Below are 17396 nucleotides of genomic sequence, written 5' to 3' on the forward strand. Positions count from 1 at the left end.
TTTGTGGAATTCTGCAGGAAACTAGGGAAAAGTATCCCGATATTAGGGCCACACGTTGTTAGAGTATTTGAAATTTACCTGAATAAGTACCTAAGTATGATGTTCCATATCACACACATTCTTAAATATTCATTTTCCCTCTACCTAAGATCTCCAGACAGTGACTGAAAATTCCTCTGATTTAACCTGTGCATTTAATTCATAAGCACTTGATTTCTCTAGCTCTGTTTCTATCCATTTTAAGACACACATTTAGCATTCTAAAAGCTCAAGCTTGCTTAAGTTAACAAACAACCTGAAATGCAAAAGTTATATAAAAAAATTTTAAATGTTAATCTTACCTCCGGTGGTTTGAGCGTCCCTTGTTCTGAAACAAATGTAAAAATTGGCATTGTCAGTGTAAAGTTATTTTGTTTAGTTAGCAACCTTAGCTTGTTCTCTGCAGCTTGGTAAAACACTGCTGCTTTGTTTCCCTAACTAATACTTGTAATATATTTCCAGGGTCCCTCAGGCTGGGCTAGTAATTGTTTTGCAACCCAGGTTCTCTTGCCTTATTGGCTTGTCAGGAAAGTGACTCACAGTTCTAAATGACTTCTAGGTTATGCTTAACTTTTTCAATTGTTGATTAAGCAATGTCAATCCAACCACATAAAGCTCCTTGAAACAGAGGCTTGCACTAAATTTACATGCATGAGAAAAAGCTAGGTGGGAACCTTTCAACACACCTAGTTTTAAGTCTAAACGCACTAAGTTACAAAGGTATTTCATTGAGTATAACAACTGTGAATTTAACACTGTACAGTATTGCATATGAATTTTTTTTCATTAAGTGGCTGTAACTCATTTTTTTAATTTTTGGGGGGAAAGTTTAAAGATGGAAATAAAAAACTGACAGGATTCGACTCCAATGCTAATTTTTCCCTTTCATCTTTAGTTTCCTCGTCTGTAAGCAGAAAACAACAATCTACTCATTACATTTTAGTTCTTGAAAATGACTAACAGTTGTAAAGGACCCGGAGATCTGCAGGTGAGTACAGTGGCAGAAGGGTGAAGGGTTGTTCTGAAAGTAAAGGCAACACACTGCACGTGGACACCTGCTGGATATTTATGCTTCCTTTCTCCATACCCAAGAGCACCTACACACGTTATTGCTTTTCCAGGCTGTGATGGCAAACACCTTGTCATTTTGAGTCTATGCCTGACTGCTCCCATCCAAAATGATCTTCTAAAGAGGGATCTGAGAAGAAGAAGAAACTGAGGGAAACACCAGAAAAGAAAGGACAGGCCTAAATGAGAGCTTTGGAAGCTGTTTCAGTAAGACCATACAAGAAGTCCCACAACCCGAGTTCAAGGGGAAAATTCCAATCTGAACACCTGACTAGCTGCCACAAATTGCTTTACACAGGAAGCTGCCTGGGGCATGGAACAGAAGGTTGTTTTGTTTTGTTTTATAAAAGAGTACTTCTGATTAATGCAAATGGAAGACTCATGACCAAAGTCACCTTTCCATAGAAAAGTTAAGTGTGCACTCCCCTGTCAATTTCAAGCCCCACGCCACCAGCTTTCACAAATGACTGCCTTCTATGAAGGCATCTTTGCCAGGTTTGAAGTTGGCCTTTACAAAGGAGTATTCCTGGACAGAAAGCTATTTCACTTATTTTCCTCATTTAGAAATAAGCAATGTTTCAGAAGATAGACTGCCTAAGAGGTTTGTGGAAAGGGTCTCTATAGGTACCATTTGGCTGGATGCTGTGTCAAGACTAAGAACCCAGGTTAGGTGAACTTAGGTTCCTAAAAGCAGGTGTGACACCTGTTTTGCTGGTTTGACCAGATAGACTTATATTCCAGAATAGCCCTAAACTACTTTTTTTTTCTCCTACTGGTGCGTTAGAGAAAGAGCCTGAACTGAGAATCATAAACTGCAAGAAGCACCAAATGGGAGAGGAGTTTAAGTTTTCCATCTAAGGAGACTGAGAAAGGCTGGCTATTTCCAGATGTCCTCCAGAACGGAAAAACCTCAGATCTTTTGGGTTCAGTGTTCATAAATGAATATGCAACTTAATTTCAGTTCAAAATTACCATTTTTTTTCTGACTTTTTGCATATAAGTATTTTTAGGTCCTTGTGAGTAGGTCTTTTACAGCATGTTTTAAATGTATTATATTTTTGTATAAAACCTATGATCGCCGATGTGACAGTAAGTGAGACACTATGGTCCATGAGGGTCATCTGGTTGCTCCTCAGAAAGGGGAAAAGATGGCATCTAAGGTGGTCATCTAACTATGCAGACACTTGTACCTCTTTACCCAGAAACTAAGATCTAGGAATAGAAGACTCTCACTGACAGGCTCTTCACATTTTGTTATGTAGTCTGTAAGTTCAATGTGGCCAGCTCCCTGCATGAGTAAGCACCTATTACAGGACTCAAGAGAGTGAGAGGTCCCAGCAAGGCACACAGGTGACTGGTACAAAGCCAGAAGCAATCCAGACTGGGCTGACCACCTTACCCAATCTCTCTCTTTCATTTACGCACTTCCTGTTGGCTCCTGCTTTCTCTCTTTGATGTCTCATCAGCTTTCCTCGTAATTCTGATGAAATGTACTAAGAACTCCTCTACACAAAGCCTCTTCATTGTAATCCAAGTAGGAAAAATGGAAAAGAGGCTTTGTGCTGGATGTAACTCCAACTCTAAGGACCTGAGTTCTTATTTAGGGCTTACCTTTTCCTTGCCACCACTTCCTGTCCTCATGGCTACCGTATCTACCCTCTATACCCTGTCACCCAGGAAAGAGGCCCACTTCCTCCATAGAGTTGGTATGGAGAAGTTCACACTTTGATCTTCTCACACTGGGTCTAGCAGAGTGGCTCTTAAAAGTCTCAGCTTTTATTTACTTCTGTGTCATAGTAGGTTTCTGTAAATTTTCTAAGAATAGTGCAAAACCCAAAGGTCTTGAAATAACTCTTAGAACCTGTTTTAAGTTCAGCAATTCTTTTTTTTATTTATTTTTTTTAATTTAAAAAAAAAAAATTTTTTTTTTCAACGTTTATTTTTGGGACAGAGAGAGACAGAGCATCAACGGGGGAGGGGCAGAGAGAGAGGGAGACACAGAATCGGAAACAGGCTCCAGGCTCTGAGCCATCAGCCCAGAGCCCGACGCGGGGCTCGAACTCACGGACCGCGAGATCGTGACCTGGCTGAAGTCGGACGCCCAACCGACTGCGCCACCCAGGCGCCCCAAGTTCAGCAATTCTTATCTTATTACTTTTGTACTTACCCTAGTGGCCACAGCATTGAACTATTTGCCTCCTTTATAAACAAAATCTAAATTCTGATAACCATACTAATGCAACAGCTTGTTAACTTATACTAAAATAACAGTGATGAGAGAGGAAGACCCAACTGCCAAAATTGCTTTATACATTTTCAAAGTAAAGGCTCATTCTGGCTAGAAAAATAGAATAAGGGCCTCTTTCAATGAAATATTCTATGGAAAGGTTGCTTTAATTTTGAAGTCTCCAACACCATCTTCAATCTCCTCTTGATATGTACCCAAAACTACTATGGCAGGTACTTGGGTCCCTAAAAAAACACTTTGTGTGTCACAGTTCTGCATCAAGATCAAGATAATAAGGGCTGATGACCATCAAATCTATTTTAGCTGAATTCTGACCAAACAGAAAGGTTGCTGCTTGAGATCTGATGAAAAAGTCTTTCTTTCTGTCCTCTCTTTTTTCTCCTGGGAACTTCCTTAGGAGAGTAATTCAATTCTTCAAGTTTCCCAAAGTTTTTAATCCTCAACTTGTCTTTACCCCGCAGCCTATTCTCAGACTGCTATTGATCAAACTATAAAATGTTCTTACCCTTTCAAGAGCCTTTCTAGATGGTGACTCACAGGCCCTCAAGGGGTTTATACCTTGCATTCTTTCATCAAGTCCCGACTGGTTTAATGTAATTCAGAGAAGGGGTGTTACTGAGGTGCTTGGAGGCTTTGCAGAACTCCATCTTCAATGCCAGCACAGGGTTCACTGTGCATATTTGTGTAAAAGAATTGTTTTCCACCGAGGCTCTAGATTCACTTAATACAATTCATTTGTTTAAACAAAAAATTCAGTCCTATTATATTTGTTTTTCCAATACAAGTGGCTCTCAAAGCATACAATATTACACAATTTGCTCTCTTATCTGAAGTTCTATTTGTTAAGACTAAACAAATCAATGTCCAGTAAGATGGTTGGTCTCAAAAAAGGCCACAGAAAAGTAATAACCAGAATAGCTTTTGAAGGCGCCTTGTCATCATGGCTAACATGCTATTTTTGTCAAACATTAAAACTAAAAGACAGTTGAACTGATAAAATTTTGAAGTTAAACAAATGTTAAGTTCACCACTCAGATCTATAGCAATATTAGGAAGAAAAAAGTTTAAATACTTGCAAAGAGATTTTGATTTCAAGTCTTTTCAAGAGCTCTAACAGACCACATGATATTTTCCAGTTTACTTTAATAATCATTAGTATATCACTAAACTCACCCAAATAGTTAAGTGGAAGGAATAATAACCAACCATGAGAATAAAATTTTCTTGGTAAATTAAAAAAAGAGGGCTAATTTATGGGAAAGGCTTTAAGTCATATGAAGTAGAACCAAAGTCATTTTTTGGTAATGAAATCAATGACCAAGTCTCAGTTCATGTAAAAGCAGTCTGATAAAATGCCTAGTGGCACAAGGCTGAAATAAAACTATGCTCTAAGAGCTTACCTCTTATGATAAAATACTGCACTATTATTAATAAAAAAGGCATTTCAGATGCCTTTTGGGGTAGAGGTTCTAGGTAACAATCCTGCAGGTCTAAACCATTAGGATACCAAGGCAACTTCCTTGCAATTAGGAATGGCTATAGCAGCAGCAGGAGCAGGAGCTGGCCTAGATAAAAGAACGATTAAACAGAGAAGCAAATGGGGACCTGCTTTGGTTAAATATTAGAGCAGCTGAGGCTTGCATTCCCACTAAAGGAAAAGATGCATTAAACCAAAGTTTCTGCTCCAGCAATATTTGCCTTCCAGTGCGACTTTCTTTGTTTAAACTGAGAGGCTGCAAAGCAAGCTATTATTGATCAAAGTCAGAGTAAGAAGGGTTTAGCAGGGGAAAAACACAAGTGCTCCCAAAAGGTCGCAGTTTGGATGAGACCCTCTTGGTGGTGTGCTGTGAGAAAGAAATGCCATTCTAGAACTGCATCAGCTCTGCAGCGACTTGTTGAGAGAGTCTCATGTAATGGAGTCCATACCTATTCATTATTAAGGTTGGAAAGTTCTGGCAGCACACTTCAGAGGCCATGTACGTGTTGATCATTGAGGTTGCCATGGTGAATGTGAAGGCATCAACTCAAGTTCAGTGAAAATGAGAGAGGGAAATTGCCTGCTCTTCATATCCATGCAAATTCTCAAATGTTAAGACATAAACTAATCACCCAGCCTTCAAATTTGTTTCTAAGTTGCACAGTTTGTCTTATAAATACAAAACAGAAAACTAAAAACACCTTTTTAAAGTATTTCAAATGCACTTGAATTAATAATGTCATAGTTCAATATTAATATAAATGACTTACTTCATTCAGAAATGCACTGCATTTTTGCCAAGTAATTATTTCAAAGATGAATGAAAACTAGGTAAATTTAAGGGTGACAGAGCAAGAAACATAAAAGGTTTCTAAATTCAGGGAAGACAACATCCAAATAAGGCTTAAGTTCTACAAAAAGAAATGCCTAAGAGCTATTTCACATGCTGATTGGTTAGTGTCTAGCTACATCCAACACTATTAAAGATTGTATTGGAGCAGAGATATCCCTATCTGGGGAAAAGGGAATAACAACTTGAGGTTAAGCATCCTGACTTTGGACTTGGTACTAAGGGATGAATACAAAAGATGAGAAATATGTTCCCTACAGGAATGAACACATGCTCTACTAGAGGAAATGAAAAGTGCCCAAACCGTCCATGTATTCCACTACATTGTCTACCTCCCCATGTAATTAAGTTGAGGCTATGTAACTGTTTTTAACCAATACAGTGTGATTAAAAGGAAAAAAAAAGTGTTATTCATTTCAGTTTATGAGGTTTTAAGAACAGCTACTGGGAAGCCATGTGTTGAATTTGCAAAGTCCCAAGATGGAACCACCTCGGATCCCCAAGCCATTTCTTAGAAGGGAGCTACCTTGGAGGGCTTTGGAACTCACAGCCAAGAGTGCATGTGTGAAAAATCAATGTTTATGTAGTAAACCCAATGGGATTTGAAGTATTTTAGGAGTGTTTTAGTTGCTTAACAGCAAATACATAAAACCTACATACAAACTAATTAGAGAGCAATTTAATTCACACTACTGTTGGGTGGCTAAGGTGAGGTTAAATGATTGGCAAAGGGCTTGTAGAGGAAGTAAAGGAAGAATAGATCTTGGAACTGTTGGGAGAAAAGGGAGCGCATTTCAAGGAGAGGAAATAGTAAAACCCCAGCAAGAATTCTGAAAATGGGATTGACTGGATCAGGGAGTATACTTCCCTAGAAATTGAGACATTATTGTCATCAGGTGTTCTGTGATATGGTTCTGTTCCTCGCTACTTATTAACCTAACCTAGGCTCCCCTGTCAAAGGCCTGATGATTGATGCACAGAACATGAGCCTTTCCTTGCATAAATACTAGAAAGGAATGCAAAGGTCCTACCAAGTCTATCTTCAATTCTTAAAGTACCAGCCAGGGATTCAGAGAAGGTTTTCATTTCACTTATCCTTCATCGAGTTGGGCTCCAGTCTTTACAAGGGCAGAATCAAAACCTGTCCAATCTCCCACAGCCTCCTGTTTCTGGTTCCAACACTATAGTGATCCTCAGAGCCCAGAAACCCTAGTGCTATACTTCTACTCATTACACCATCCATCTGTTTGTCAGCCACTCATCACTTGTCACTCATACTTGTCACTGTCTGTCCACTCACTCATCCACCTACCATGGCTTTCCAAAGGTAAGGGCATCGCTTAAGTATGGTTCTTATCAGCGAGCAGCTCCAGTCTAACTGAAGTTTGGACACTACTCTGTAAGGAATGGAAAGTATAGGGAGCAGTAGAATCTTACAATCAGAATTGATTTTAATGAAGATCATGTTGGAAATCATATAGAAGGAGTATGACTGACAGCAAGGAGTTAGGAGACTTTTGCAGTTGTCCAAACAAATGACACTGAGATTTTTTTTTTAATCTATAGCAATACCCTATCAGTGGGTTCTAGAGAGCCTTAGGAGGAGAGCTAAGAACAATAGGCGAGTAAATGAAGATGAGAGAGGTGGGCACATCAAGGCACACATCCAGGTTCAGGTGAGTGCATGGATGCTGAACCTTTAACTAACACAAGGAGTAGGCAGAGGAAGCCTCTGTTAATGACTAACGAGGCTGGTTTTAGACATGTGAAATTTGAGGTCACTGCAGGACACCTGGGAAAGGAGATGGGAGAAGAAGATAGAAATTTTGAATCCAAAGTTCAGGAGAAAAGCCTTATGTGGAACTAGTGATTTATCTGCCTGGGTGTAGGTTATAGCTAATGCCAGGGAAATTAATCAGATAGCTAAAGGACAGCATGGGGGATGTGGTAGGATATGAAGGAAAGTGTCAAGGGGAATGGTTAAGAGTACTGAAGAATAGGGAAAACTCAAGTTAGGTAAGGCCTAGATTGTGATGACCAGTGTATTTGACAATTACAAGTAGAACGGAAGATTCTCTAACCTTCATCAACTCCTGGGCTACCGTGTCATTTTGTACAACTAGTCCCCCTTCTCCACCTGGACCAACGTTGAGAGAAAATGGCATGATCCACTTTCTGGAACTGCCTTCTACCCCAACTACCCAATGTTTATAATCTAACTATTCCTACTGGGCACAGCTTTCTGAGCTACAAGTAGCCTCCTGACTCATACTGAGCCTATCAGACTCTCTTTGTCTCCTAAGAATATAGTTAGACTACATTAAGCAATAGAGTTATAAAGGTCTGTAAAGTTGAGGTCAATCTCAAATCACCTAAGATAAAATTTTATGTGGGAACCTGGATTATCTAAGCATTTGTGTTTGCTGTAAATCAATACCATTGACTTGCTTTAAATTTAGCTGTTTAAATTTAGCTGATCCCACTCCCCCAAGTCAAGTTCTCCTGAAATGCTCTTCTCCAGAAAAAGCCCCATCCAAGTAAACTAGCTCTCCAGCCCTTGATACATCTTGTTCTCCCTCTTGCCCTCCTCCCCTACATCCACATTTCCCCCAATGTCATACCCATCATCGAAAACTATACTTTTGAACTAGTGTACTCTGTGCAAAACCTAAGCCAATGTTGATTCTCTGCTAGCTGGGAAACACCCATACATTCTAGCTTGCCCATGTCCTCAAAATTCTACCCATTTTACCACACTCACCAAGCTCAAACTCACACTCTATGTGCAGTTACTACCTACTACAGTGCAGGAAGGGGTGGGTTCGAGAACAGGATGTCATAACTTCCAACTTTTAGAGGGGCGTCTTTTTGGGAGTGGGGGGGGGACTGCTGACAGCTGTATCAGATTCCTCTTCACTCAGGATAAGCATGGCCCTTTAGTCATAGGGCTACCCACGAATGCTAATCTAGAGGCAAAACAGGGCAGCCTCCTGGGCAGGTTCTTAATACCTCACACCACTAATTAACAGACTAGGAGCATTCAATGCCATCAGTCTCTTAGAAATCTTGAGCAGGAAAGGATAGAAAGAGAGAATAAGACACAGTTGCATAAAACAGGAAAATGCAGGACAACTTTGAATGCAAGGCAGAAAACCAAGAGAGCAAGAGAATAATGTTTAAAACTCCAAGAAGTAAATTCAGACAGAGGCTTAAAATTTTTTTCCTGCTTTTGAGTACGATGAATTCTATAAAAGAGTTTAGAGGATGATGCTACCTTTAATCAAAGATATAGGTATAAATAACCATTATCTATAATCTGCAGGGCATGAACAGCCTTATTCTTAGTTACCTTGCTTTCATACTTTTATGACTCAGTTTTCTCATCTTAAAATAAGAGATCCTGGAACTGAAGGTGTCTAAATCTTCCAGCTCTGAGACAACCCATGGGGAAAGGGCAGGCATGGTCCTGGGGACGCCTGAATTTCTCACAGCACTTCAAAGCACTGAAACCTAAACATATTTGGTAGTTACTAATTTAACTAAATTCAGAAGTGTTTTTGCTAAAAAAAAAATTAAAAAATTGGAAAATCTCTCTTATACAAAAACCAAGCACATGATTTTAATCTGGTGGTTTACAAGGGTTAGGCACTGTGCATCTATCACATTTGCATATATCTTCACCACTAATTCACATGACTGGGAGCATAACTCAGGGGTAAAGAACAAACTCAGGAGCTGGACTGCCTGGACTTTCTTCACTCTATTGGTTAAGCAACTAAGGCAAGATACTTATTTCTCTATGCCTCAGTTTCTCCTATGTAAGAACAGCAGCAATGCCAACTTTAAAGGATCTGTATAGGTCTAAATGAGTTGACAGCAGTGATAAAACAGTACCTGGGACTTTGTATTTATTAAAAAAAAGATTTATTTTTTTTAACGTTTATTTATTTTTGAGACAGAGAGAGACAGAGCATGAACAGGGGAGGGTCAGAGAAAGAGGGAGACACAGAATCTGAAACAGGCTCCAGGGTCTGAGCTGTCAACACAGAGCCTGATGCAGGGCTCGAACTCACGGACCACGAGATCATGAGCTGAGCCGAAGTCGGACGCTTAACTGACTGAGCCACCCAGGCGCCCCCAAAAAAGGCTTTTAAAGGCTAGGTGTAATTATCCCCACCTTAGGAGGGAAGAAACAAAGACTTACGAAGGTTAAGTAAGTCACCCAGGTGGTAAGCTCTGGAGTGGGATTCAAACCAGACCAAGACTCCAGAGCTCATGGGCTTACTGCTATCACACACAGTCTCCCGGTCCAGAGGTACTCAGTGAAGGGCAGAGGATGCTGCAACTGTGAAGAGGAACAAACGGGGAATGCACCACTCTTGTATCTGCCTGACCAGGAGTTCCCAACTATTTCCTATTGACTTTTTTTTTTTTTAGTAAAAGTTGAAAATTTGAAGTCCTTTAGCATCACTTATTTATATCACTTCAAAGTTTGGTGCTCGCTATGTCTTCTATCCAAATTTTCTTCACATCATAAAAACAGCAGCAAAAATACAGATTAAGGCCATCCCTTTCAAAACAAACAAACAAACAAACAAACAAACAAACAAAAACCTGACTTCTCATCACAGCACCACGGATTAAACACTAAGCTTTTATTGTGCCCAGCACTGTGTTAGTAACATCAACATTATTCCATTTGATCTTCACGAGAATCCTCTAATTTCCATTTTACAGAAGAATAAACAAAATCTCATGCTTACGTAAAATTCCCAAGCTCATGTAGGTAACAAAAGGCAGAGCGAGATTTTCAACCATTTCTGCTTGACTCTCAACTACTGCCCTATACTCTTCCAGTAGAATGCAAGAACCATGCCAACTATGAGATCATTTTATATTCCTCACAGACTGAAACTCCTAAGACAGGGCTGGGGGGTTTACAAAAACACATTAGCCTACCATGCACACATAATATGTTAACTGTCCTCAAAGAGATTAAAGGAGGGAACAAATAAGGACAGAACAACAAAAATTTAAATAATAAGTTGTATCAGATGGTCAATTAAAGAATAACAATAATAATATATAACATTTCTGTTATATTTTACAACTCTGTAAACTGTTTCTGACCTTCAGAAAAATTAGTGGGTACTAATCTTGTCTCTTTGTCTTAGCAGACTTTGAGCACATTGCATGAACACTCTGATCCCCATCAGAAAATGGGAGGAGCTGTTCTGAGGATTGAACAGGTACGTGCAGGAAGGACCCAGCAGAGGGCCCTAACCAGACAGGCACAGTGCAGGTGCTCACCTAACTTTGGGATCCTTCTCGCGGCTGCCCATGCCTAGCACAGAGAGCTCATGGCTCACGGGAACCTTAAAAACCATCCACCGAAGGAGCAAAGTGAGAAGAATGTGCTGTGATCTTAGTCTCTAATGGAATTCACACCTTTTCTACAACTGCCCATTTTCTGAACTCAGCTCTGAAATGAGCTATTATTCTCTGTTTCACTCTTCTTCATATTATCCAAAATAATTCAATGTCCACCTTTTCCTTTGGGAAAATCAAAGGTTGACATGGCTACCTTTTGAACTCAAGCTGTTAAAGATCCCTTTCTTCTGTTCAAAAAGTTTTACTGATTTTGAAAGGTCTTATTGATAAAACACAAGAGAAACTCAGGGGAAAAGGACAAAGAGAAAGAAGAAGAAAGAGAAAGAATAAAGAGGCCAGAAAAGAAAGAGAAGGAAGAGAGCCCAAGAGGAGCAGGGAGAGGCAAAAGGCTATTGAATGCATAATTGCCAACAGCCTTAGCAACTGGCTCATGTAAGAATCATGGAGCATTATTTTTAAAAACCAAGGGGAAAATATTTACATGAAATCCAAAGGATATATGCTCTTTGTTGAATGCTGCAAAATGACAATGTATTCAATTCATTAATTCATGAATTAGTGTGTATGATGTTTACTTCTGGCATCATTAGCATTTCTGAGCTGAATATTTAAGAGAACAAGGGAGAAATTTAAGGACTAAAGACAGAAATGAAAAATAATTTTTTGTTTTTTTTATTCCACTTGTGTGCTTTGGCTTTATCTGTAAAGCAGTACTGAGATTCAGGGGCTGCGCTGAATGAAATGGGTGACACAAAACCTGCCAAGGCTCCCTTGCAGTCCTCTGCCCCCCAGGTATGTATAGAAGTCACAGGAATTTCAAGCAATTTTTTCTAATTGTCCGTATAAATGATAGTTTCAAAAGCAGGTATGTCACAATAAACACATATTAAGAGTAAATTAGGCCTTAATTATGTTTATCAAGGTTTATGTCCTAATTAAGAACAGAATGACAACAATAAACATGACTTACCAGCAGAATTAACTCTGCCACAATTGTCTACTCTTCCCAAACATTCTTTGTGTGCTCTCGCGCCACATTTAAAACATAAATAGCCTTGATAAAATGTTCCTCTGAAAGATAAAATTAGAGGGTGATATGTTAAAAGGTGCTAAGTTCTGCCTACAGGAAAGCACAAGCACGAGAAAGAAACTGAGGGAACATGATACTCTGTGAAGTCTTCTTAGCTGAGGGATGGGGCCTCCTGGGGCTTAGAAGGGAGTTCCTAGGTTCAACGCTGAGGAAAGATCTACTGACTCGAAACTGTTAAGGCAATTTCCCCACTTGAGAACATTTTGGCTGGTACATTAGAAAAGTCAGAGACACTGAGCAATTATACCAGCTCCTTTAAACTGAGAAACAGGACTGGGCAAGCCTACCTCAGGAGCATCTGGCAGACTTTGCAGGATGTAACCCGACTGAAGGTGTGCATCTTGAACTCATGGAAATTGGAGTCTGCGTAGTCTGGCCTTATGTTCGATCTATAAAAAGGAAAAGAAGGAACTTCTTCGAGAAAGTTTCACAACAAAATAGCAGTCATCTAAAACCGAGATTCATCAGCATTATGTTGGGTGGAGATCTGATTCAAGCAAAAAAGCTATTAAATATGCAATGTTTTCTAAGCCAAAAGTAGGCTTTGCATTAAAATATGCACTAAAATCTGGTTGTGTGCGAAGCAGCAACACGTAAGGATTTAAGCAAACTACTCCTCCTCAGAACTGAACTTTACAGAATGGCCACACGGGTCATCCTGCGAGGAAAAACACAAAAAAACATGCTGGATGTTCATGCTGCATGACAGATTCACCAGCCACGTCACTGAAATATAAACTAGATGGAGGGGGCAGGAGGAAAGAGAAAAGGGTGCCTCATTCCCACAGAGGCCATCTCTAGGTAAGCGGATGGTGTAATGACCTAGAAAAGTGAATAGTTTTATAAAACTTCTTGAAACAAAACATGAGTCCGATGTTTAAAAACTTCCTCAACAATTCACTTCCCGTGCAATCCAAATAAAAAATAAACAAAATTATTATGTTTTATATTTTACTTCTATTTTGTGCATATGCAAAAAATACATTAAGCATACCACAAACTACCATAACTGAGGTAACATAAAAAAATAATAAAAGTGACTCTGTGCCAACACTGTGACAACAACACGATGTTCATTACACCAACCCTAACTACTCAGCACTCATAACATCACTAATTTACAAACAAGGAAACTGAGGCTAACACTAAAATAAAGGAAACAGCAGAGTCGGACACCCCAGCCTAGGTCTGTTCTTTCTGCCCCAAAGCAACAACAGTACAAGCAGGAATTCAACAATATTCACCTTAATATAATTAGACTGTTGGAAAAAGTCAAACTTGGTCACTCCTAGAGGATTTTTTTATATTATTCACAATTTATGTCACAGAAGAAAACAGAAAAATTAGAAATGGACAAGTTAAAAAGCAGATACAAATCAGAGGTACACCGGAAAGCTAAGACTGTGCTCTCCAAGATGTTACAAGCAATTTGAGAGAGTGTAGGAAAAGTTTGAGATACTGATGAGCTAGGATTTCCCCTTTTATAGAATACAGCAACTCTCCACCACACAGAGGCTTGGTGTAATGAAGCATAACACAGGCGGGAGACCAGGCATCAATCTCCGAGGTACCAGGAGAAGCCTTATGAAAAAACATTCGCAAAGGCAATTGGAGTAGCAAGCAGTGATGCAGAAGTGTCAGAGAGGTCAGCTTTCCAATCCATCTGCTGAATATGAGCGTGCTAAAAATGAAATCAAATATTAGTGCCATCTGGGATTTCTCTGCTCCATGCTTCTGGTGACCTCACTTTTTAGGAAAATGTTCTGCTGCATGCTGAAAAGCATGGCCACTTCCATAGCGGTATTTTTGGGCACCTGATTAAAAATTATAGTTCTTCATGAATAGACAAGTAGAGAAAAGATAAGGGCCAAGAAACAAATCTCTTCACATTGTTCAGAAAACATTTGATTCTGGCACTGGAAAGAGCATCAAACCCCATTTCCTTAGCCAAGATGGCCTGTTGTTCATTTTTTTCTGAACATCAAGGTGATACAGTCATACGTGGATTGTCAAGTAACAGCTTCAGTCCTGGGAACTGGAAGAATTCATCAGGCTGGAGTTGTCATAGGTCTCCTTCGGAAACTAAGTGGGTTCCAATCAAGTAAGAATTTAATTAATTTTAGAAGCTTCCCTGGGACAGAGGTGCAACATCTTTCTCTAAGGGTCAACTCAAGTGATAGACAATCTTTCAACTATCAGTTAATTTCACCAACTAACCATGAAGAGCTGACTTTTCAGAAGACATAAGCTCAGAGGAGAATCACACTAAGAGGTTAAGAAGAAAAGTCTTACAATACAGAAAAAAAAAATTCTAAAAATGTTGTTAACAGTAGTCGCCATAAGTGAAATGAGACTTGAAATGGTAGGGTACATGGCAGGAAAGAAACGTTGGAATTCAAATTTAAAAAAAAAAACCGGAACTGCGTATTATTTTAAATTTAAAATCAAACACTCAAGAATAGACGTTAACTCTATGACCCCGAAACTGTTACTGGGGCACTATAGAATACAAAAGCATAGCTCAGTGCAGGAATCTGAAATTAGACCACCTGGGCTGAAGTCCTGACTTTCAAGTCACTAAACGCATGACCTTAGGCGAGTTAGTATGTGTAACACAGAAATACTAATAAAACCAAATTCACAAAGTGGGGTGATGTATGTAAAGTACATAGGACTCTGGCCCAGAGTTAGTGTTAAATAAGTATTGGCTACCATTTATGAACTGTTGATTCCAGATTCACAAAATAATGATGTGATCAAGACAGTGCTTTATGAGTTCTAAGAATCTCTTGGTAGTCTTGGGACCAGTCCCCAGAGGATTTCCATTCTGAGAATTTCATGCAGGAAGGCCATTATATGCTCAGTGTCCTTCAGACCAGGCATCTATATACAACTATTCAAGTACAATAAGAAATGGGGTTGCCCAGGAGAGGACATGTATGAAAAAGTCCAGGGTATTGGATGAAATCATATCAAGTGTCAACTGAAGAGAGATGTCAACACACATGGACACATGGACTCTGGGCTGCAAAAACCAAAGACAGTAAATTGGCTGGATGGGAAGAGTTGGAAAGGTATACTGGAATAGAAAAATATAGACAAACATCAGAACTATAGGTGGATAACAAAAGAAAAAAAATGATCCAAAGTGGCATTTATTGCAAACCAGGCACATTAACAGGCTCTTCACACAATTTTTTTACATTTACTTCTCACAAGAAACCTAGAAGGCAGGGTCATTCATTCATTTCATATTGATTAAGTACTCATCAGGTACACAGGACCTAAGGCCAGATAAAAAGAAGGATCCTTCCACCAGGGCCCAATGAGTTAAGAGGGCAGATATAAGAGATGAGTAAGAGAGGTTGGCAGGGGCCAAGGAAAGAGGTGAGATCTTATACAGAGATTAATACCACCTTTAGTTGACAAAAAAATAATAAAAATTAAAAAAAACCTCTGTGGCTACTATAAAGAGCATTCCTTGTAGTGAAGCAAGAGTGAACACAGCAAGACCATACAGGGTTGGGTTATCTACAGATGAGAACTGAGGATCAAATATTGGTTAGCTTACTTGTTCAGTCATGCAGCTCTACATAGAGGACGGACTCCATTTAAGTAACCTGTTTTGATACATGACAGTTTACTTATGAGAACCTGCACAGAATCTTGTAGATTTCTCAGTGAAATGTCCCCATTTCTTTTGCTTCATACATGGCCCATTATTAATACAATTAATCAGTCAATCAAAGGTCAGGTATACAATGCTCTCAGGCCACCTTTTAACTTGACATACTCTCCCTAGATCATCGCCTCTTCTCACCTGGCTTCATGCTATATTGAGGACCATGTGCCTCCCCTTAGCTTGGGTCTCTTCTCCATTCTCTGAATCTGCATTTCTAGTGGCTCCTCAGGCATCTCAAATGCAACACATACAACACACTGAACTCCACAACTTTCCTAACATATCGGATTCTGACCAAATTATGATTTTAATCCATCAACATTCACTCTATCTTCTAGCCTGGAATCTTCAAAGTTGCAATGAGTTTTTCCCTTTCCCTCATACCTTCTACATATTCATTTTCCTTTAACCCCTCCTCTGCTCCAATTTCTCCTCCCCCCAAACCATAACCAATTTCTGGTTTCTGACCTTAAACATACCTACTCAAAAATTCAGGTTCCATTCTTTCTCCTCACACCTAATTCAAGCCCTCAATATCTCTCAACTAAATTGTTAAAATGATCTTAATTATTCCATCTCCTACTTTCTCTTCCTACTTAAGGCCACGATCCATACTATTCCCAGAATTAACCTTCAAAAATTAAAAATATGGGAGCACCTGGGTAATTCAGTCAGTTAAGCATCTGACTTTGGCTCAGGTCATGATCTCACGGTTCATGAGTTAGAGCCCCGCATGGAGCTCTCTGTTGTCAGTGCAGAGCCTGCTTCCTCTCTTTCTCTCTCTCAAAAAATAAACATTAAAAAAATAATATATCACTCCTTTCCTTGAAGACTTCTGCTGGTTACTATTGCCTATGGAGACAAATGGCATACAAAGTGTTTTATGTTCTAGCGTGCCTCTTGTATGCCTCTTTTTCCCCACTCATAAGCCTTATACTAAGTTACACAGACCTTCTCACATTTCTTAAACATATTCTTCTCATCCATAATTCTGCACTTTTGTATTCCATTCATTCTGCCTAAAATGTTTCCCTCAACCTGCAGCTGTGAATGTACCTAGTTACTCATTTTTGACTAGATAAAAATGTGACTCCTTTGATAAAATCTTCTTTGAGTCCACCTGATAAAGACAATGATTATCAGGGCGCCTGGGTGGCTCAGTCGGTTGAGCATCTGATTCTTGATTTCCGCTCAGGTCACGATCCCAGGGTCATGGGATCGAGGCCCACATCAGGCTTCCCACTGAGCATGGAGCCTGCTTAGGATTCTGTCTCTCTCTCTGTCCATCTCCCCCACTCACACATTCTCTCTCTTTCTCTCTCTCAAAAAAAAAAAAAAAAAAAAAAAAGATGATCATTTCATCTGGGTTCCAAGTACTTTTCCAGCCCTCTACTATAGTACTTCATTGTATTGTAACCACTTATTATGTGTTTCCTACTACCAGAAAATTATTTCTGTGTTACTCATGTTTATATTGCCAGGGCCTACTTCAGTGTCTCACATTGAATACATATTGTTGTTGAATAAATCAAGGCTACTATCTATATATTC

The 17396-nt window shown here is 39.4% G+C and overlaps 1 protein-coding gene across 1 annotated transcript in view; it reads right to left on the minus strand.

The window, feature by feature from the left end:
- Positions 1-17396, minus strand: part of VAV3 (vav guanine nucleotide exchange factor 3) — a 353758-nt gene that overhangs the window by 112279 nt on the left and 224083 nt on the right. The window contains exons 16-18 of the mRNA XM_045478481.1: positions 12451-12552; positions 12044-12144; positions 342-367 (exon numbers count right to left, since the gene is read on the minus strand). Coding sequence (XP_045334437.1) covers positions 342-367; positions 12044-12144; positions 12451-12552 — 229 coding nt within the window. The remainder of the gene's footprint in view (positions 1-341; positions 368-12043; positions 12145-12450; positions 12553-17396) is intronic.

Source organism: Leopardus geoffroyi, chromosome C1, assembly GCF_018350155.1.
Source record: "Leopardus geoffroyi isolate Oge1 chromosome C1, O.geoffroyi_Oge1_pat1.0, whole genome shotgun sequence".
Lineage (NCBI taxonomy): Eukaryota > Metazoa > Chordata > Mammalia > Carnivora > Felidae > Leopardus > Leopardus geoffroyi.